The 16,658-nt window shown below is 49.5% G+C and overlaps 1 protein-coding gene across 1 annotated transcript in view; it reads right to left on the reverse strand.

Annotated features, from left to right (window-relative positions):
• MARCHF4 (membrane associated ring-CH-type finger 4) overlaps window positions 1-16,658 on the reverse strand; it is a 105,509-nt gene that overhangs the window by 18,857 nt on the left and 69,994 nt on the right. The window contains exon 2 of the mRNA XM_044913398.1: window positions 6,124-6,279. Within this exon, the coding sequence (XP_044769333.1) occupies window positions 6,124-6,279 (156 nt within the window). The remainder of the gene's footprint in view (window positions 1-6,123; window positions 6,280-16,658) is intronic.

Genomic DNA, 16,658 nt, shown 5'->3' on the forward strand with positions numbered 1-16,658 from the left:
TTTATTTATTTATTTGACAGAGAGAGACAGCGAGAGCAGAGACACAAGCAGGGGGAATGGGAGAGAGAGAAGCAGGCTTCCCGCCGAGCAGGGAGCCCGATGTGGGGTTCGATCCCAGGACCCTGGGATCATGACCTGAGCTGAAGGCAGATGCTTAACAACTGAGCCACCCAGGCGCCCCAAGTTTCTGAGTTTTTTGTTGCACTTTTAATATGGAGGAAACTGATACCACACCAAATGGTCAGAAGTCATTGTAGGGAGGGAGTTCTGGGCAGCCATGGCTGGGAAGGAAGGCCTTTATAATTGATTATGATACAGACAGAGAAAGTGAAAGCGCAGAGCCAGTGTAGGTGGTATTCTAGGGCCCAGAATATTCTTTTCAGAGCAACGTTGTTTATTTTCACACTAATAGGGCACAGGCCTTTCTTTTACTTATTTTCTACAACACCTGACATGTCATTTAATATAAATGCCAGATATTACCAATTCAACAGACAAGGAGAGGACACAGGATGTGGGGGAGAGATAAGAAAAACAGTATAATTTACTGACTATATATGAGCACTGAGATCTCATTTTTTAACAGAAAAAGCACTACGCGGGCGCCTGGGTGGCTCAGTTGGTTAAGCGACTGCCTTCAGCTCAGGTCATGATCCTGGAGTCCCGGGATCGAGTCCCACGTCGGGCTCCCTGCTCATCAGGGAGTCTGCCTCTCTCTCTGATCCTCCCCCCTCTCATGCTCTCTCTCTCTATCTCATTCTCTCTCTCAAATAAATAAATAAAATCTTAAAAAAAAAAGAATCATAGAATTTCAGAGTTGAAAACCACGCACACCTCAGCCTCCAATCCATCCTTCAATACTGCTATTAGCGTAGTGCTTTTTCTTTTTTTTTTTTTTAAAGATTTTATTCATTTATTTGAGACAGAATGAGAGAGAGAGAGAGCACATGAGAGGGGGGAGGGTCAGAGGGAGAAGCAGACCCCCTGCCGAGCAGGGAGCCCGATGCGGGACTCGATCCAGGGACTCCAGGATCGTGACCTGAGCCGAAGGCAGTCACTTAACCAACTGAGCCACCCAGGCACCCAAGACCTCATACTCTTTGACCATTTCCCCAACTGGTTGGGATCACTCTGACTTCTGTTGATTTTTTTTTTTTTTAAAGTAGGCTCTACGGGGACGCCTGGGTGGCTCAGTCGTTAAGCGTCTGCCTTCGGCTCAGGTCATGATCCCAGGGTCCTGGGATCGAGTCCCACATCGGGCTCCCTGCTCTGCGGGAAGCCTGCTTCTTCCTCTCCCACTCCCCCCGCTTGTGCTCTTGCTCTCACTATCTCTCTCTGTGTCAAATAAATAAAATCTTAAAAAAAAAAAGAATAAAATTTGTTTTTATTTTATTTTTTTTAAAGATTTTATTTATTTATTTGAGAGAGAGAGAGAGAATGAGAGAGAGAGAGCATGAGGGGGGGAGGGTCAGAGGGAGAAGCAGACTCCCCGCTGAGCAGGGAGCCTGATGTGGGACTCGATCCCGGGACTCCAGGATCATGACCTGAGCCGAAGGCAGTCGCTCAACCAACTGAGCCACCCAGGCACCCTGAAATTCTATGATTCTATGGCTGCCCTCAGTAGCACAGGCCTAAAGAAGCCTGGAGTTGGATTTTAGTTTGGGATTTATTCATGCTCTCACTCAACAAATATGTACTCTGCTAGGTGCTGGAGATAAAGCAGTAAGCAAAAACATATAAGATTTCTGTCCTCATGGAATTTATAGTCTAGGAAACACAGATGATCAAATAATTTATTTACAACTATAGTTCACCAGGCATAAGCGAGGGAGGTACATAGAACTATGAGAGCCTTTGATAGGTGGATTCGACTTGTCAGAAGAAGCAATGCTTGAGTTGAGTAGGAGTTTAGGCAAAGAGAGGAGGGAAGAGTGCTCTAGGCACAGGAGAAAGCGTGTGCAAAGGTCCTGTGGCAGAAAAAAAAAGTATAGTGAATATGAAAACCTGGAAGACCAGAAAGGGGGGAGCAGAGAGAGCAAAAGGGAGTGTGGGGTGAGACAGCTGGGAAAATAAGAAGAGAAGACCATGTGGAATCTTGAAGAATATGCACAGAATTTTGGCTGGGTCCTAAGAGTAAACATGACGCTATGGAACAGTTTTAAGCAGGGAAGTGACAGGATCCCATTTGGGAAGGCGGAGGGCAGGACAATCTTCTGATTGTCGGGATTTGTGTAAAGCCCTATGGAGAACACCCCCAGCAGGATCTCAGCCTGAACTCCCCAGAAAAATCAGACAACTTTCCATCTGCCAGTAGTGAGTCCTTCCTCTGCACTAAATTGTCGTGGATGCAAGCACTGAGTCCGGCTCCAGAGGGACTGACCAGCGGCCCCTAAGGAATTGTAACCATTGGAATACATTTCACTTGCTGTTCTAGATGTAGGACATCAGCCTTTACATTTAATCGTACAGATAGCATCCCATTACAGGTAATTGGGCCTTTAAATTTTCCACTGCTTCCCCCAGCCTGGGGTTACACAAAACAAGGGCATTTACAGAAGATGGCCTGATCCTACAGACTCCTCTCAAATATTGCACCACAAATGCTTTCTCCAGAGCCTGCCTCTCCGTCCATGAAGAGGGTTCCTGACTGAGCTTTTTGTTTTGACCACTGAGTCATCAATAACCTTCACTTTCTCCTGCTCCAGACTTCAAAACACCCAAATATAGAGACACAGAAAGGTCCCCTTAATCCCTAAAGCCACCCTAATCCCCCAAGTGAGCTGTCGAACCTCAGCAGGGCCCCTGACTACAGTCTGAAGCATGATGGGAAGGAAACAGGGTGGGGTGCTGTAGCCAGACTCTCCTCCTGTCTGTCCTATGTGAGCCTCTACGAAAGGGGTGGGGAACAGAGCTGCAAAGAGCAAGAGAGAATAAGACAGCTCTGAAATCTCAAAGGGAGGCTGGGAAGGGGCGAAGGCTCCAGAGACTCTGCTACCCCCAACATTGGGGCTTCATTCCAAACGAGGTTCCAATCGCAGTATCGTGAGTACCCACTGATACCCAGTGGGTATCACAGTACCCACTTCCCCCCCCACCCCCGCACCACAGCGCCAAGACTGGGCATTTCCTTCAACCCCGGAAGGGGCACTGAGCACGGAAGGGGTCAGGACCCCGTTCTGGCCGAGCTCTGCTCCAGCTTGCACGGTGTCAGCTAGTAGAAGTCAGTAAGTCATAAGGCCCGTCAGTTTTCCCTTTCATAACAATGGAAATCACTGGCCCTTCCCACTCCCTAGAGTGCCGTGAGGGTGGAATGAAAGAACTCTTTGAAGGGGACAGGCAGCATCATTTCCACTTTCCAGTATGTTTGAGTAAAAATACAGTGACGCACGTCCCGGTGGGATACTCCCTTTTTCCCCCCAGGTGGGACCTTCCCAAACGCACTCAGCAAAGCCGTGGCTGCACACCGCAGGTCGGAAGAGTCAGCCCCCTGTGTGCAAGCCGCCCCGCCAGGGTAACTGTGAGTGAACTGTGCCTCCACTGCTTCATCTGTAGATTGGGAAGAACAGTGCCCACTGCATTGGGTTGTTTTCGGTATTAAATGAGATAATACACGTGAAGACTTAGAGGGGCCCCCAGGAAGCACTAACTAAACGTCATTAATATAACTACAGTTCAGCTGTAGCAGAGAGAGGGTGAGGAGCAGCCAGGGAGCCCCGAGGCCACCCCGAGATTCCTTTCTCGATGGCTCTTCTGCTAGAAACAGAACCTTGCGCGTGTCACTGAGATACCATGCCGGGGCGAGCACTGTTTCTCACAGCTTTGTATGGGGCTTGGACCGCGAGGTGAGGGACCTGAGACGTGGGAGAGGCCCCCCGCCCCACTCTGACAGCAGAGGCTTGTCACCCTGCCACCCCACCCGCAGCTCCACTTGCTTGCAGGAGGGCCCGCCTGCTCCATCCCCGACTGCGGGTGCTTCCGCTGGGCTGTGGGAGCACGAGCTGCTCCCTGGTGGCTGCCTCCCTCTTGGCTGGGCCTGAGAAGCCCAGGACACACAGCTGGGACAATCTGGGCCACAACCACACAATACTGCCATAGGCCAAACTACTTCCTCCTTCTGGTGCTGTCCAGAAAAGTGCAGTGCCATTTACTGAGCACACATCATGCATTTCCAAGAGCAACAGAATCAGAGGGAGTCCCCGGTGCCTAGAAACTCACAGTTAGAGACATGTTAGTCACTTAAATTCATGAATCAGTATTGTCAATACTGCCATTTGCTCACCATACTTAAGAGAGCAGAATAACCTTTTCTTTCTTTCTTTCTTTTTTTAACTCCCAGAGAAAAAATTATCCCTAAATGGTTTTTCATTTTATGAGTCAAAGTCTGGTGCCTGTTTATGAACCAAGGGGGGATTTGGGGGTGGGCTTGTGGATCTGGACTCTGACCCTTTCCCAAGGCTTGAATGAGAGAAGAAGAGAGTGAATGCACCCCAGAGGGTATGGACTCTGCAGTCTCACGACACCACTATTTTAAGACACTTGAAGATTTGAAATGAATGACTGAAGACGGGACCAGCACAGGGAGAGGCTCCTCTCATTCCGACCCCTTCGTAGACATCAGGATGGCTGAGGTGCCTGGGAGTTTTAATGCCTCCTTCCAGAAATGATGCCCCCCGCTGGCCCACAGGCATGTGCTAGCACTCTCACACACACACACACACACGCACGCACACACGTGCACGTGCACACACACTCTCCTTCCTGGCAGTGCCTCATGTAAAACTCCACAGTGTTTAAACTAAAACGCCTGGACACCACAGCTCCAGGCTTCTGGCTGCCCCTCCACACGAAGCCCCCAGCCCCACAGTCTCACCACACCACTGCCCTTCTGGGACATCAGAATCCACTCTTCCCCGCGCCACCGCCCGCCCCCCACCCCCGCCCGGAGAAAGGAGGAGTGAAGCAAGTGTGCCAGGCCACTGGTGTGCTGGCTCATTGATTATGTGGCAGCTTCACTGGCTGACCATGCATATGTGCAGGTATTTTCAGAAGCAAAGTGCTCTCTATATGTGAGTGTGCCTTGCAGGGAGAGCCATTGGGTTTGAAGGATTTACGAGGTGGAGCAGGGCCTGCCAGCAGCGCTGGGGATGAGGGATGTGTCAGGGCAGGGCGGGAGGGTGGGGGAGGATGGGGGTGCAGCCCTGCCCCAATCCGTGGAATCCATGCGGCAGGCCCCACCCCAGCCCGGCCCTCTGCCCTTGCCCCTGATGGTAGCCCCTTCTCAGTCCCTCCTTTTCCTTCTTCCTTCCCTTCTGTTTCTCACTGCCTCCCTCTCCTGTCTCTTCATTTTTCTGCGGTTCCTTGTCACGAGGAGCGTGGTCCATGGACCAGCAGCAACAGCATCACCCAGAGGTTGTTAGAAATGCAGACTCTCAGGCCCTGCCCCAGACTCCTGAGTCACAGTCTGCATGTTAACAAGATTCCAGGTGAACTGAATGCACCTTAATGTCTGGGATAGGCCGCTGAGTCTCCTCCTCCTTATTTCTTCTTTTCCCGCCCTTAGCCTTCCCTCAGTCTTCCTCCCACACCTCCCACCCTCTTTTTTCCATCCTGCTCTCATCTGCCCTCTAGTCTGTCCCTCTTTCTTTTCTTTTCCTCCCTGCCTCCCCTCCCTCCTTTCTTTCTTTCCTTTCTGCTTCCATCCACCCACCTACCCTTACATACATCCATCCACCCACCCATCCTTATATCCATCCATCCAACCAACCATCCATCCATCCATCCATCCATCTGCCCACCCACCCTTACATCCATCCATCCACCCACCCTTACATCTATCTATCCACTCACTCATTCATCTGTCCATCCATCCACCCATCCACCCATCCATCCCTTAGCTCACTGATCCTGTCTACCATTTAATTCTCGACACATCTTTCCTTCTAAATCTTTCCTCTGTCTTTACCCGTCCCTTTCTTTTCTTGCTAAGGCTGAGGAGAAAACACAAGAGCTCTCATCCTGTCTGCCCGCATGTCACTGTTGTCGTGCCCACCTAGCTCATCTTGTTACTTTTCTCCAGACTGCCCTGGACTCTAAGGGGAAAACATTCTCCCACCCCGGTCGTACCTGCAGAGGGTTTTTTGTGCTTATGGCGATGACGTGGTACTTGTAGTAGCACAGCTCGCAGCTCCAGCAGCCCCGCTCGCTGATCCACTTGATGAGGCAGGGCTGGTGCGTGCACTTGACAGAGCCATCACAGCGGCATGGGCTCAGCAGCTCCCCCTGCAGGGAGAGAGACAGAGGGTGGTGAGTTCTGGGTCTGGAGTCTGGCGGGTGGGTGGCTGCTGGAGTGATGGTTTGGGCCACCCGGATAAGAGACCACACCACTTAAACCAGTCCCTGGCTTTGTTGGGAAGTACCAGAATCCACGGGGGACAGGGGAGCCAGGCAACTTCAGAGAACTCAACTAACATTTCGGAGCCTCGGCTCCCATTGGGTGCCGCCCAAGTCCTGGGGTGCCTACGAAATGAGTGGGTTGATTTTTATGGAAGCCCTCTACCTGCACTGTCCTGAGGAACAGGGATGAGATGCCTGCTCCATGAGAATGGGAATCATATCCATTTGTGGACGTCCAGACCCCAGCACCTTGCTCAGTGCCCAGCACTCAATGTATATACGTGCCATGAATGAACTTGGTAGCAGAAACGCTCAGAGCGCCTCATCCCCATATAACCCTTCCCAGTTCCCCGCTCTGCTCCTCCAGTATTGACAGGCCCCCTTCACTGTAGCTCCTGCCCTTCCTATACCCACTGTTGCAGCACTTCCCCCATTTGTCTCTGGGTTACTGCACCGTGACCCCTTACAGGGACAATAGCTTATCCATCTTTGCATCCTTAGCACCTAGTGCTGTGCTTGAAACAGATACTCCTTGCAATGTTGATGGCAAAATGCATTCCTATCTGTTTGATGAACAAGAAGTTCTGCTCCCCTAGGACATGGCCAGCTCTGGCACCAGGTGGACAACTGTGGCACCTGGGAGAGAAGAAGAGGCAGGAGATGCCCACATCGCTGGGCACCCGCCACAGCCTTCCAGGTCTAAAGGGCCCTTGGTAGTGAGTAGTTGCTGTGTAGCTTGGAGAAAGAAATAGGAGGGGGTGAGCGGGGAGAGGTGATGGGGGAGGGGCAAAGCCCTCATTATTCATGGCAGCATTTCCTAGGCTCATTAATTCTAACAGGATGAGCTGGGTTTGATTAATCGGGTTGTTAAGCAGCCATGTCAAATTGCCAATGAAGTAAGAGACATTACTTCCGGTCCCTGGCAATGCTGCCAAGTGACCGAGAAGGGCTGTACTCCTTGCTTCCAAGCAGCAGCTAGGGGACAGGGCAGCGAGGGCTGTTGGCTGGGCACAACTGATAACAAGACCTGAGCTCTCCAGCGTGACTCTGGATGTGCGAACACACCACCAGCGCTCACAGGGGGCCCCGGACTGCCACACACTGTTGTGGGGAAGGGGAGAGCATGACCCAGCCTGGTCCCAATGCCTGGCTATGGGGCCCAGAGGCCAAACGTGCACTGTGTCCCCAGCGGCTCCTCTTCCCCCACGCTCTCCCCCCAGAACCGGACAACTCAAAAGGCAGAATAGGAACTCACTTCGGGTGCTATAAAGATTAGAAAGCAAGGACACCAAAACTGTTGGAAAAGTTTAACTCTGATGAAGGAAGCAATCCAGGATTTTTGCAAAAAAACAGTAAATCTGGAAAGATGTTATTTTAACCTTGGCATTTACATAAGTTTTGTATTTTATGATCTGGTATATTTTTATGTACATTTGGGAGAAGGGCCATCATCTTCTTTATGTTTAAGGCTTCTAGGAGGCCTTAACGTGGACGCTTTTCCGTCTTTGGCTGGTCAGGTCTACGCATCTTCAGGAGCAAGAGAAGTGGAAATGAGCCAGTGGCCCGACGGATCAGGTTCGACTTCATGAAGATGAGCTTTGAAGTCAACTCCGTGAAAAGCTGAAGTGTCGGGGCAGGGAAGGGGAAGTGGTAAACATCTCTGAGTGTAGGAAAAGGGAGGTCCAGTGACCAGTTCCAAGTCACTCAGCCGGCCGGTGGCGTGGCCAGAACGGGAAGCCTGGTCTTTCTGACACCAGACGCCAAACTTCTCAGCACCCCACTCTGTTCATCCCTCCTGGGCACTCTGTCCCCGCTGTCCCTCCCACGCCTCTGCCTGCGTCCTCCACCCCCACCCCCCACCCGGGCCCCTCCGCCAAGTCTCTCACGCCTGCTAGCTGCACGCCTGTCTCTTCTCCCTGCACTGCCACCCAGAGTTTGGCACTTGCTCTCTGTGTCTTCCAGGACTCGGATGCTCCCGTGTGTCCCACAGAGCCCAGCACGTCACGGGTGCCCAATACGGAATGTTCGCCGGCTGGAGGGGCACCAGGGTGTGGCAGAGGATGAGCCCCCTGCCGGCCCAGCTCCTGAGGCTGCAGCCCTTGGGTTGGGGTGATTATTACCATCTTTTCTTTCTGTAATTTTTATTTTATTTATTTATCTTATTTATTTTTATTTGTATTATTTTTTTATTATTACCATCTTGTCTGCAGAGCTCAGCAAATGCCACAGATCAAAGGGGCTCATTAAATGCAAAGGGCACCAGACACTTCTCAATATCTGCTCGGGGCTCTGGGGCCCAGGGAATGGCTAAGGCAAGAAAACTCGGGTCTTCTCGAATCCCCCCGCCCCCAACGGACACGGTGTGGGGGAGGAATGAAGAGCATGGTTTTCAGAGATGGACTCCTTAGGTTTGAATGCCTCTTCATGCTCACCAGCTGTGCAAACTTGGGCAAGTCCCTCAACCTCTCTGAGCCTTCTTTATCTTTCTGTTGCCGGCAACTCTTGCCCCCTCCAAGGGTGGCTGTAAGGATTGAGTGATATCACACCCACAGAGGTGCTGGAGACGGCGCCTGGCACAAGTAAATCCCCTTGTGCGTGTGTTACAATTCTAACTCCCATTTCCATGAGGACTTTAATTTCATAGTTTTTTTTTTTCCTACTATAGCTCTATTTTATTCTCTTCTGGGAAATAAGGAAGGAAGGAGCCAGGTCATAGGTAAAAGGTCAACAGAGCCCCTGAGAGAGGGGAGCCTGCCCTTGTGAAGTGGATAAGAGGTCAGAACACAGATCTGCCGACTTATGGCCCAGGAATGTCCTCTCGGTTACGAGGGGGATGCTGAGAGCACAGGGTAGGGGTGTGCTCTCCTTCCCTGGGGATGCTGAACAGAAGAGCGTGGGCCTCTTGGAGGGGTTAAGTGGGATCATGCTCGAGGCAGGAGGCAGGACAAGTTGATCTGCAGCCCTTGGCTGTGGCTGAGCCGGTGGCTGAGGAAGAGAACAGGGTGGATTCTTCTTACTGCCAATGACACAGCGAGCTGCAGATGCAAGACTCCAGTGGTTTCTCCATTCACAGATTTCTTTCTGTTTATTTCCGGCTCGCTTCGATTCTCCCCCATCACAATCTGAAAGGACTCGCTTCTGGAGTCCTTAGGTTACCTGGTTGCCATGGCAATGGCAGGTAAGCCAAGATTTCCCCTTCCATCCACGTGGGTACTGGGCATCCCTGCCACTGAGCAGAAAGAAACAAATACAGTCTAGTGATGCAAAGACTCCAGCCCCGTTGCAGTTTGCAGCTCCTCTGGAAGATCAGAACAAAGGAGACAATAGAAACCCTAGCCTTGGGGTGCAGTTTGGGGGCATCTTCCTTTATTGCCACTCATGTGGTGGTTAAGAGCTTGGACTCTGATCTTGGGAAGTCTCGGGTATATCCAGGCTCTTACAATCTGTGTGACCCTGGGAAAGTTGCTTAACCTCTCTGGGCCTCATTCAGTCATTCCTTTATTCATCAAGTATTCATCTAGTATGTTTCAGGTTCTGTTCTAGGTGACAAGGATACAGCAGTGAATGGAACTGACCAAAATTCTCTAGTAGAGAGAGACAGACAATAAAAAATATAAACAAACTATTAGTATCTTAGATGCTATCCTGTGCTATAGAGAAAAATGAGCAGGGGAAAGGAAAATAGAATACCAGGAAAGGGGCAGGTTGAAATTCTAAATAGGTTGGCTATGAAAGGGTTCACCAAATGGGGACATTTGAGCAAAGACTTGAGGAAGGTCAGGGAGCAAAGCATGCAGACATCTGGGGGCTGGACATTTCAGTGCAAAGGCCCTGAGGCAGAAGCATGCCTGGCATGTTGTAGGGACATCAAAAAGGCTGATGTGCTGGGGTAAAGTGAGTGAGGGAAAGGGGAGTAGGAGATGATGTCAGAGATATAATGAGGTTGAAGAATGAGGGACAAATTAGGAGAGGCTTGTGGGCCATTTTAAGGACTTGGCCCTTACTGTGAATGAGATGGGAAGTCATGAGGGTTTTGAGGAGAGGAGAGTGTCATGATCTGACCATGTTTGACAGGATCACTTTGGCTGCTGTCTTGAAAACAGACTCCACAGAAAGGCCAAGTAGAAAGACAGGAGGCTGTTGCAGGCATCCGGGGGGGGTGATGATGGTGTTTTGGACCCATATGGAAGCAGTGGGAGTTCTGAGAAGTGGTCCGTTTCTAGATACATTTTGAAGATACAGATAATAAGATTTGCTGATGGATTAGATGGGTACATGAGAGGAAGGAAAACAAGGATGACACTGATATTGACTTGAGCCATAAGAAGGATGGAGAATTGCTCTCATTTGAGATGGAAAAGACTGAGGGACGAGCAGGTTTTGGAGGGCAGAATGGGAGCTCAGTTTTGGACATGCTTATTAAATAGGCATCAGAGACTGCAATAGATACTAGTCTGGAGTTTAGGGGAGAGTTCTAGGCTCAAGACATAAATTTGAGAGTCATTGATATACAGATGGTGTTTAAAGCCATAAGTCTGGGTGAAATCACCAAAGGAGTAAGTGTGGGTAGGGAAAGAGAGGGATACCGGGGCTGCTCCCCGGAGGATGCCAACATGTTGGAGCTTGGGAGATGGGAAAGCAGCAGGAGAAGAGGCTGAGAGGGAAGGTCAGTGAGAGGAGAAGGGAACACTCCAGTGGTTTCTCCATTCACAGATTTCCACGATGTGTGGAACACGTGTGTTCCAACAGCCAAACAAGAAGACAAGGTGTTTCAAAAAAAAAAGGGAGCCACGGCCTTGTCAAATGCTGCTGATGGGTAAAGTTGGATGAGAACTGAGAATTAAGTGTGGATTTGGCAAGTTTTCCTTGATTTCTTCACTGTCTACGTGCAATATGAAGCAGAGTCATGGGCTGAGAGTGAAGGTGGGGGAGGCGGTGTTGGAGGTCTGAGAATTGGTATAAAATAGTCATCTGCAGGAGTTTAAGAGTGATTAGACTGGAGAAATAAGGTATGTTTGCTGGCAGTATGGAGGGTCCTTTCTATTAGATAAAAGGGCTCACCTGTGAGACTGGGGGAGGACTGTAGTAAGGGAATATATTTAGCACCATGACTGGCACCCGGTAAGCTCTCGGCAAATGCTGGCTCACATGTAAGGGGTTATAGGAGGGGTCATAGCAGAGCTCCTTCCCTCTAAGCCCACCTTCTCACCTCCTTCAAACGTTGATCAATTTCCTGCCTTCTCCTTCACCCTTTATGTAACATTCTCCTATTAAAAATCCTAATGTTATAAACATTTCACAATTCTAACAAAATGCTTTCATTGACATTCTACCACCTACTACCTCAATAACCAAATGAGGCTAATAATTACTTCTCCTGTTTTACAGATACAGAAACCCACTCAAAGAGGCTGCAACTTGCTCAGGAGAAAGGCAGAGGTAGGCTCTGAAACCAGTTCTGTCCATCAGGCTATACCCACAGCATCTCTGCCAGCTTCAGCATCACGTGCTCGTCTCCTCTTCTCCTGCCCCCAGCAGCCTGTTCATCAGAGAGCTGACCTTGCTGGCTCCCCCAGGAACATACAAACACAGAGGCAGAAACCCTTTCCCCCTTTGCCCCTCTTCTCTGAAGCCAATTCCAGGCATTGTTCATTGTTCATTGGGTATTAACTGATGTGGTAGTGGTGGAGGACAGGCTAACTACCTCCTCACTTCCTCCTCCTCACACTCCAACCCTTGGCAGATCCTCCCCATCTGATATTGGTTAAATCAAAATTAAGAGAGAGAGATTTTTGTAAGCAAAGTAATACATTAATGTTTTCTCTGAGATGCAGTCTAGATTAATAAGGAAAGTTACAGTAGCCTTATAGATGCTCCACTGTGAAGACACAGAGGACCTAAAGCCTTACAATCAGAATTTCCCCTCCAGGGTAGACCCAGAAGCCATGTGTCCTTGGGTGGGGAAGAATGGGTATAAGAGTAGAAGCAGTTCATTAGGATTGTGGTGAAGAATAAGGAGCGAGTGTGGGTAGGAAAAGGGAGGGATACCAAAGAAAGTAGGGACTCCCCAGTGTCCATTCTGGGTAGTCTGAGGATGGAGAGTTGACTTGATAGGGAAAGAACTGTTTTGTACCACTCCCTGCACTCCACATATTTGGAAGATCAACTAACAGTAAGGTTCATCAATAACACATCCTTCCAACTCTACAGATGCAACCAAACTGGTCCATGATATTGGCCAACTATTTATGTAGCTGTGATCTGGATTGGTGGGGGAGGGCTGGGGAGAAAGGAAACAAAGCAGGAGCACAGATGGGGCAAGTGCCTTGAAGGAAAACCTTCCAGGTGTCTTCTTCCTGCAGGAAGCCAGGCAACAATTTCTTGATTCCAGAGACCTACAAGAGGCCAATGTATCCTGGTATTATGATCAAGAGAAATGACCTATCATGAAGACCTTCTTACCAGCAAAGGTTGCAGTCGAGAGATAAATAGGAGAAGGTGGGACTCTCTGCCCTGGAGGATGATAAAGCAAGTTTCCCCCTTATCTATGGAGACAGGTTGATGGGCAAGATGACTTCAGAGATCCCATGGCCCCAGAATCTATTATTATACACAGACAGGCAATTCTGAATTCTCTACATATTGTGTCAGGCCGTGTATGGGCAGCTCTTTGTTTTCTGCCTGGAGCCCTTCTGGGCCTATCTTTTGGCTCTGTCACCCATCCAGGGCATGTAGCAGGCCCCCTTCCCAGCCAGGCCAGGCCAGCTTCTCACTTCCGTGCTCAGGGGTGCGAGGGCCAAACCTTGGCTTCTGGAGACTAACAGTGTATCAACACTCGCACAAGGAAATCTGGAATTTTTGCAAGATAATTTGATTTTAAGAAGAAAGAACTCTATTACTAAGTAGAAAAAAAAAATTTAAGGTCTTAATGAGCTATAGTTATCTACACTAAATCCAATTAACCACATAATTATTTCTAGTTCTGCTGTCATACCAGCAGCTTACTTTCACACACACACACACACACACACACAAAACACACACATATAATCTGCCTCCCCCTTCATGAAAAAATCTCCAGCCTTCCTGTTCATCAGCTCAAAAAAAGGAATATAGAAAGAGACAAGGAAAAGAAACACACAAGCCCAAACCCAACCCTCCAAACCATGGTTTTTCATTTTCATGATAATTATTTTATTCCTGCAATGCTTTTCCCCTTATAATTTAACTGGTATAAGACAAATGTACCTATTTCCTCTAACTGCCTCTAAACTTACTCAACTGGTACTAGAAAGAAGAACTTAACCTCACAATAATTGAATTTAAATAACATCCAATTCCATAAAGTCAAACGTGGTCTGCATAATAAATAAACCACGCTATACAGGGGCTGGTGGAAAGAAAGAAGGTCATAGCTTATGTGTATATTCATAACCATATCTGTATTTCTAATGACCTAAATGTGCAATATACTGTCCGTTTGTCTTTCTGTGTAACTCATCATGGCCATCACCGTTGTTACCAAAGAGCTAAAATTAAAGGCTCATCTGCCCTCAATCCTCTGCCTGACTCAATAGAAAAATGTAATTTCGATAAACCTCAGCTGGCCAGAATTGGGCTATTTGCATATGGCAGCCGGCTGGGCCCGTTTCTAGGGTTCCAGGCCGCCAGGTTGAAAGTGCGGAGATTCCAGGTCACTGTGTCCTCTTTCTTTCCCACAAGTCAGGCCGAGCCAAGGGCATGAGTCAATGGCAAGTTAAAGGGCAAGTTCTCAGTTACCCCCTGGGGTCAGCCCTCCTTACTCCCTACGTGCTGGCAGAGGGAAGCCCAGCTCCAATTGTGCAAAACCTTTGTATTACCAGAAGGGGTTGTGGTGAAACTCTACAAAAATTAATTTTCGTCACAGTAATTAATATATCACTCTGTGTTGAGGGGATACAGCAGATGTTACAAGTGCAAATGAACTATGAGGATGGGTTGAACTTCATGGATGTTTTGAATCACAACCCTAGGCTCTCAGAACCTTCTGTAGGGCTGGCTCCTACAAAGCAAAAAAGCTGGGTCTTTCCTGGGGGCCAACCCCGGCTCTGCCACCCTCTGGCTGGTGACCTTGGCTTTAAGCCATCCAGACCTTGATTCCTGACTTCTTAGAAGTCAGCGTACGCAAGAACCACCTGGAATCTTGTTATGAGGATACCCAGGCTTTGCTCCAGAGATTCTGATTCCATGTGAACCCACTCTTCCTGTCTTGAAGCAAGGTTGGCTAAGACTGATTTTGCAAAGCCCTGAACCAGATACTTTTTAGCAAGCCTTCTGTCTTCTGCATCACTCTAAGACTCTTATGTATACAGAGATAAAAACAAATACCAATAGCTAACACATATTGAACACTTACTATGTGCTAGGCCCCATATGCCCACTTTGACCGCTGAGTTCAAATCCTGGTTCTTCCACTCAGTGGGTGAATGCCATTGTGCAAGCGACTTACCCACTCTGAGCCCCAGCCCCGTCATCTGCATCTATACGCTTTTATAAATGCTGTGGCTGCCATGGCTGTCTATCTTAGGAGCTCACGCTCACGGAGCATGCACTGGGGGCCCCCCCGATGTTGTCCTAAGCACTTGCCATGCAGGAGGCTGGATAGCACGGCTACCGGGGCCAGCAGTAACCAGACTGGCTGGTTTCAGTCCTTGCTCTACCATTTTTATTACCTATGTGACCTTGGCAAGTCTGCTCAGGTAAAGCGGGGCCAAAGATACTTCCTGCCTCCCTAGGGTCTCATGAAGATTCAAGGAAATAATGTGCGAGTATTTAGAACCCTGCCTGACACATAGTGGGTGCCCACTGTAGATCATTCCTTATTGTCACTCATGTACCCACCAAGCCTCTGGAGTCTCCACATCCTAACAAAAGGGGGCAGGTGGAGGATGCTGCTCTCTCGTGCCGCGGATGGGGTGTCTCTGCAGTTTGCTACCTTACTAAGCACCTCACTTGACCACCTTGTAAATGAAGCTCATCAGTCTGAAACCCGGGAGTACTTAGGCTGCTCAGAGGCCTGGATAATGAGTGGAAGGTAATAACAGTGTGATGAAGACCAGGAGCCTCCAGGTGCTGCTAACTACCCTGTTATTTCGGGGGAGGGAAGGACAAAAGAGATACCCCAGCTCACATCCACCTGCTGGCCTCCGTGTCTCTTAGGAGTCCTCCCCACACCTTGTCCCTCACATGCTTCTGCTCCTTCCTCCCATGAGGGGGTAAATGACAGGGCCTTGAGCCGGGAGTGTTTCCAGCCATCACTCCTCTCTGCCCCCTTTCAGGCAAGGCTGTGAACGTGTGTTCACAGGGCCAACCGAGGGCTCTGTGAGGCCCTTGGAGGCACAGGAATGAGGGTAAGTGAAAGCAGGGCCGGAGAGGCTAGAATGATCTGTATCACGAAGAGCTGAGCGAGAGAAGGGAAGTAAGAGAGGGAAAAGAGAGTTTTGCCCCATAATTTCCTCTGCCTGCTTTGTAAAGAGTATAAACACTGACATGCTTTTCAGCTCTTTCTCTGTATGGGACTTGCACTTTTTCTTTGTGACAAGCTTCATTCAGATAATCCTCCATTCAGACTGGAAAGTCCAAAGCCCAGGGAGGGCCGTGGTGCGGTGGGGCACCCTCCCCCCGTGGGTCCAGAGCTTCCACCCTTGCAGGACTGAGGCCTTGCACAGGGCGATACCCGTTCCAGAGCCTGCTGAAAGCTCAGCCCCGTTCTCTTCACACCTCTCAAGGAAGCATACTATTCCTGAAGTCTTGGCTCTGCTTCCCTGTCAGGAATAAGCACGCTAAGTAGAATTTGAATTACTATGGCGTGTGAATAGACTCCGGTCTGTTGACTCCAAGCTTCTGCTAAGCTGCTCCAAGTGGTTGTAGCTTCTGTCATCTTGGCAATTTTACTTTTTGTTTGAAAGAATTCTATATTCCTTACTTCTGGGGCTGGGAAGAGGGTGGTCTTCAAAGGCCCTTTGCTTTATCCCCCAGCCTCTGGGCAGAGGACCTGTCCCCAACCCTGACATAGGAGGTGCTCCCGTACAGAGGTAATGTCAGGAAAGGGGGGCCCAGAGCCTCCCACACTTATCCAGTGCCCTTTTAGATCCATATGTGAAAAACAGTGCAGGGGTGCCTGGGTGGATGAACAGGTGAAGCGTCTGCTTTCGGGTCAGGTCCTGATCCCAGGGTCCTGGGGTCCCGCTCCCCGCTCAGCTGGGAGTCTGCTTATCCTTCTCTCT

The sequence above is a fragment of the Neomonachus schauinslandi genome, chromosome 3 (genome assembly GCF_002201575.2).
Source record: "Neomonachus schauinslandi chromosome 3, ASM220157v2, whole genome shotgun sequence".
Classification (NCBI taxonomy): Eukaryota; Metazoa; Chordata; class Mammalia; order Carnivora; family Phocidae; genus Neomonachus; species Neomonachus schauinslandi.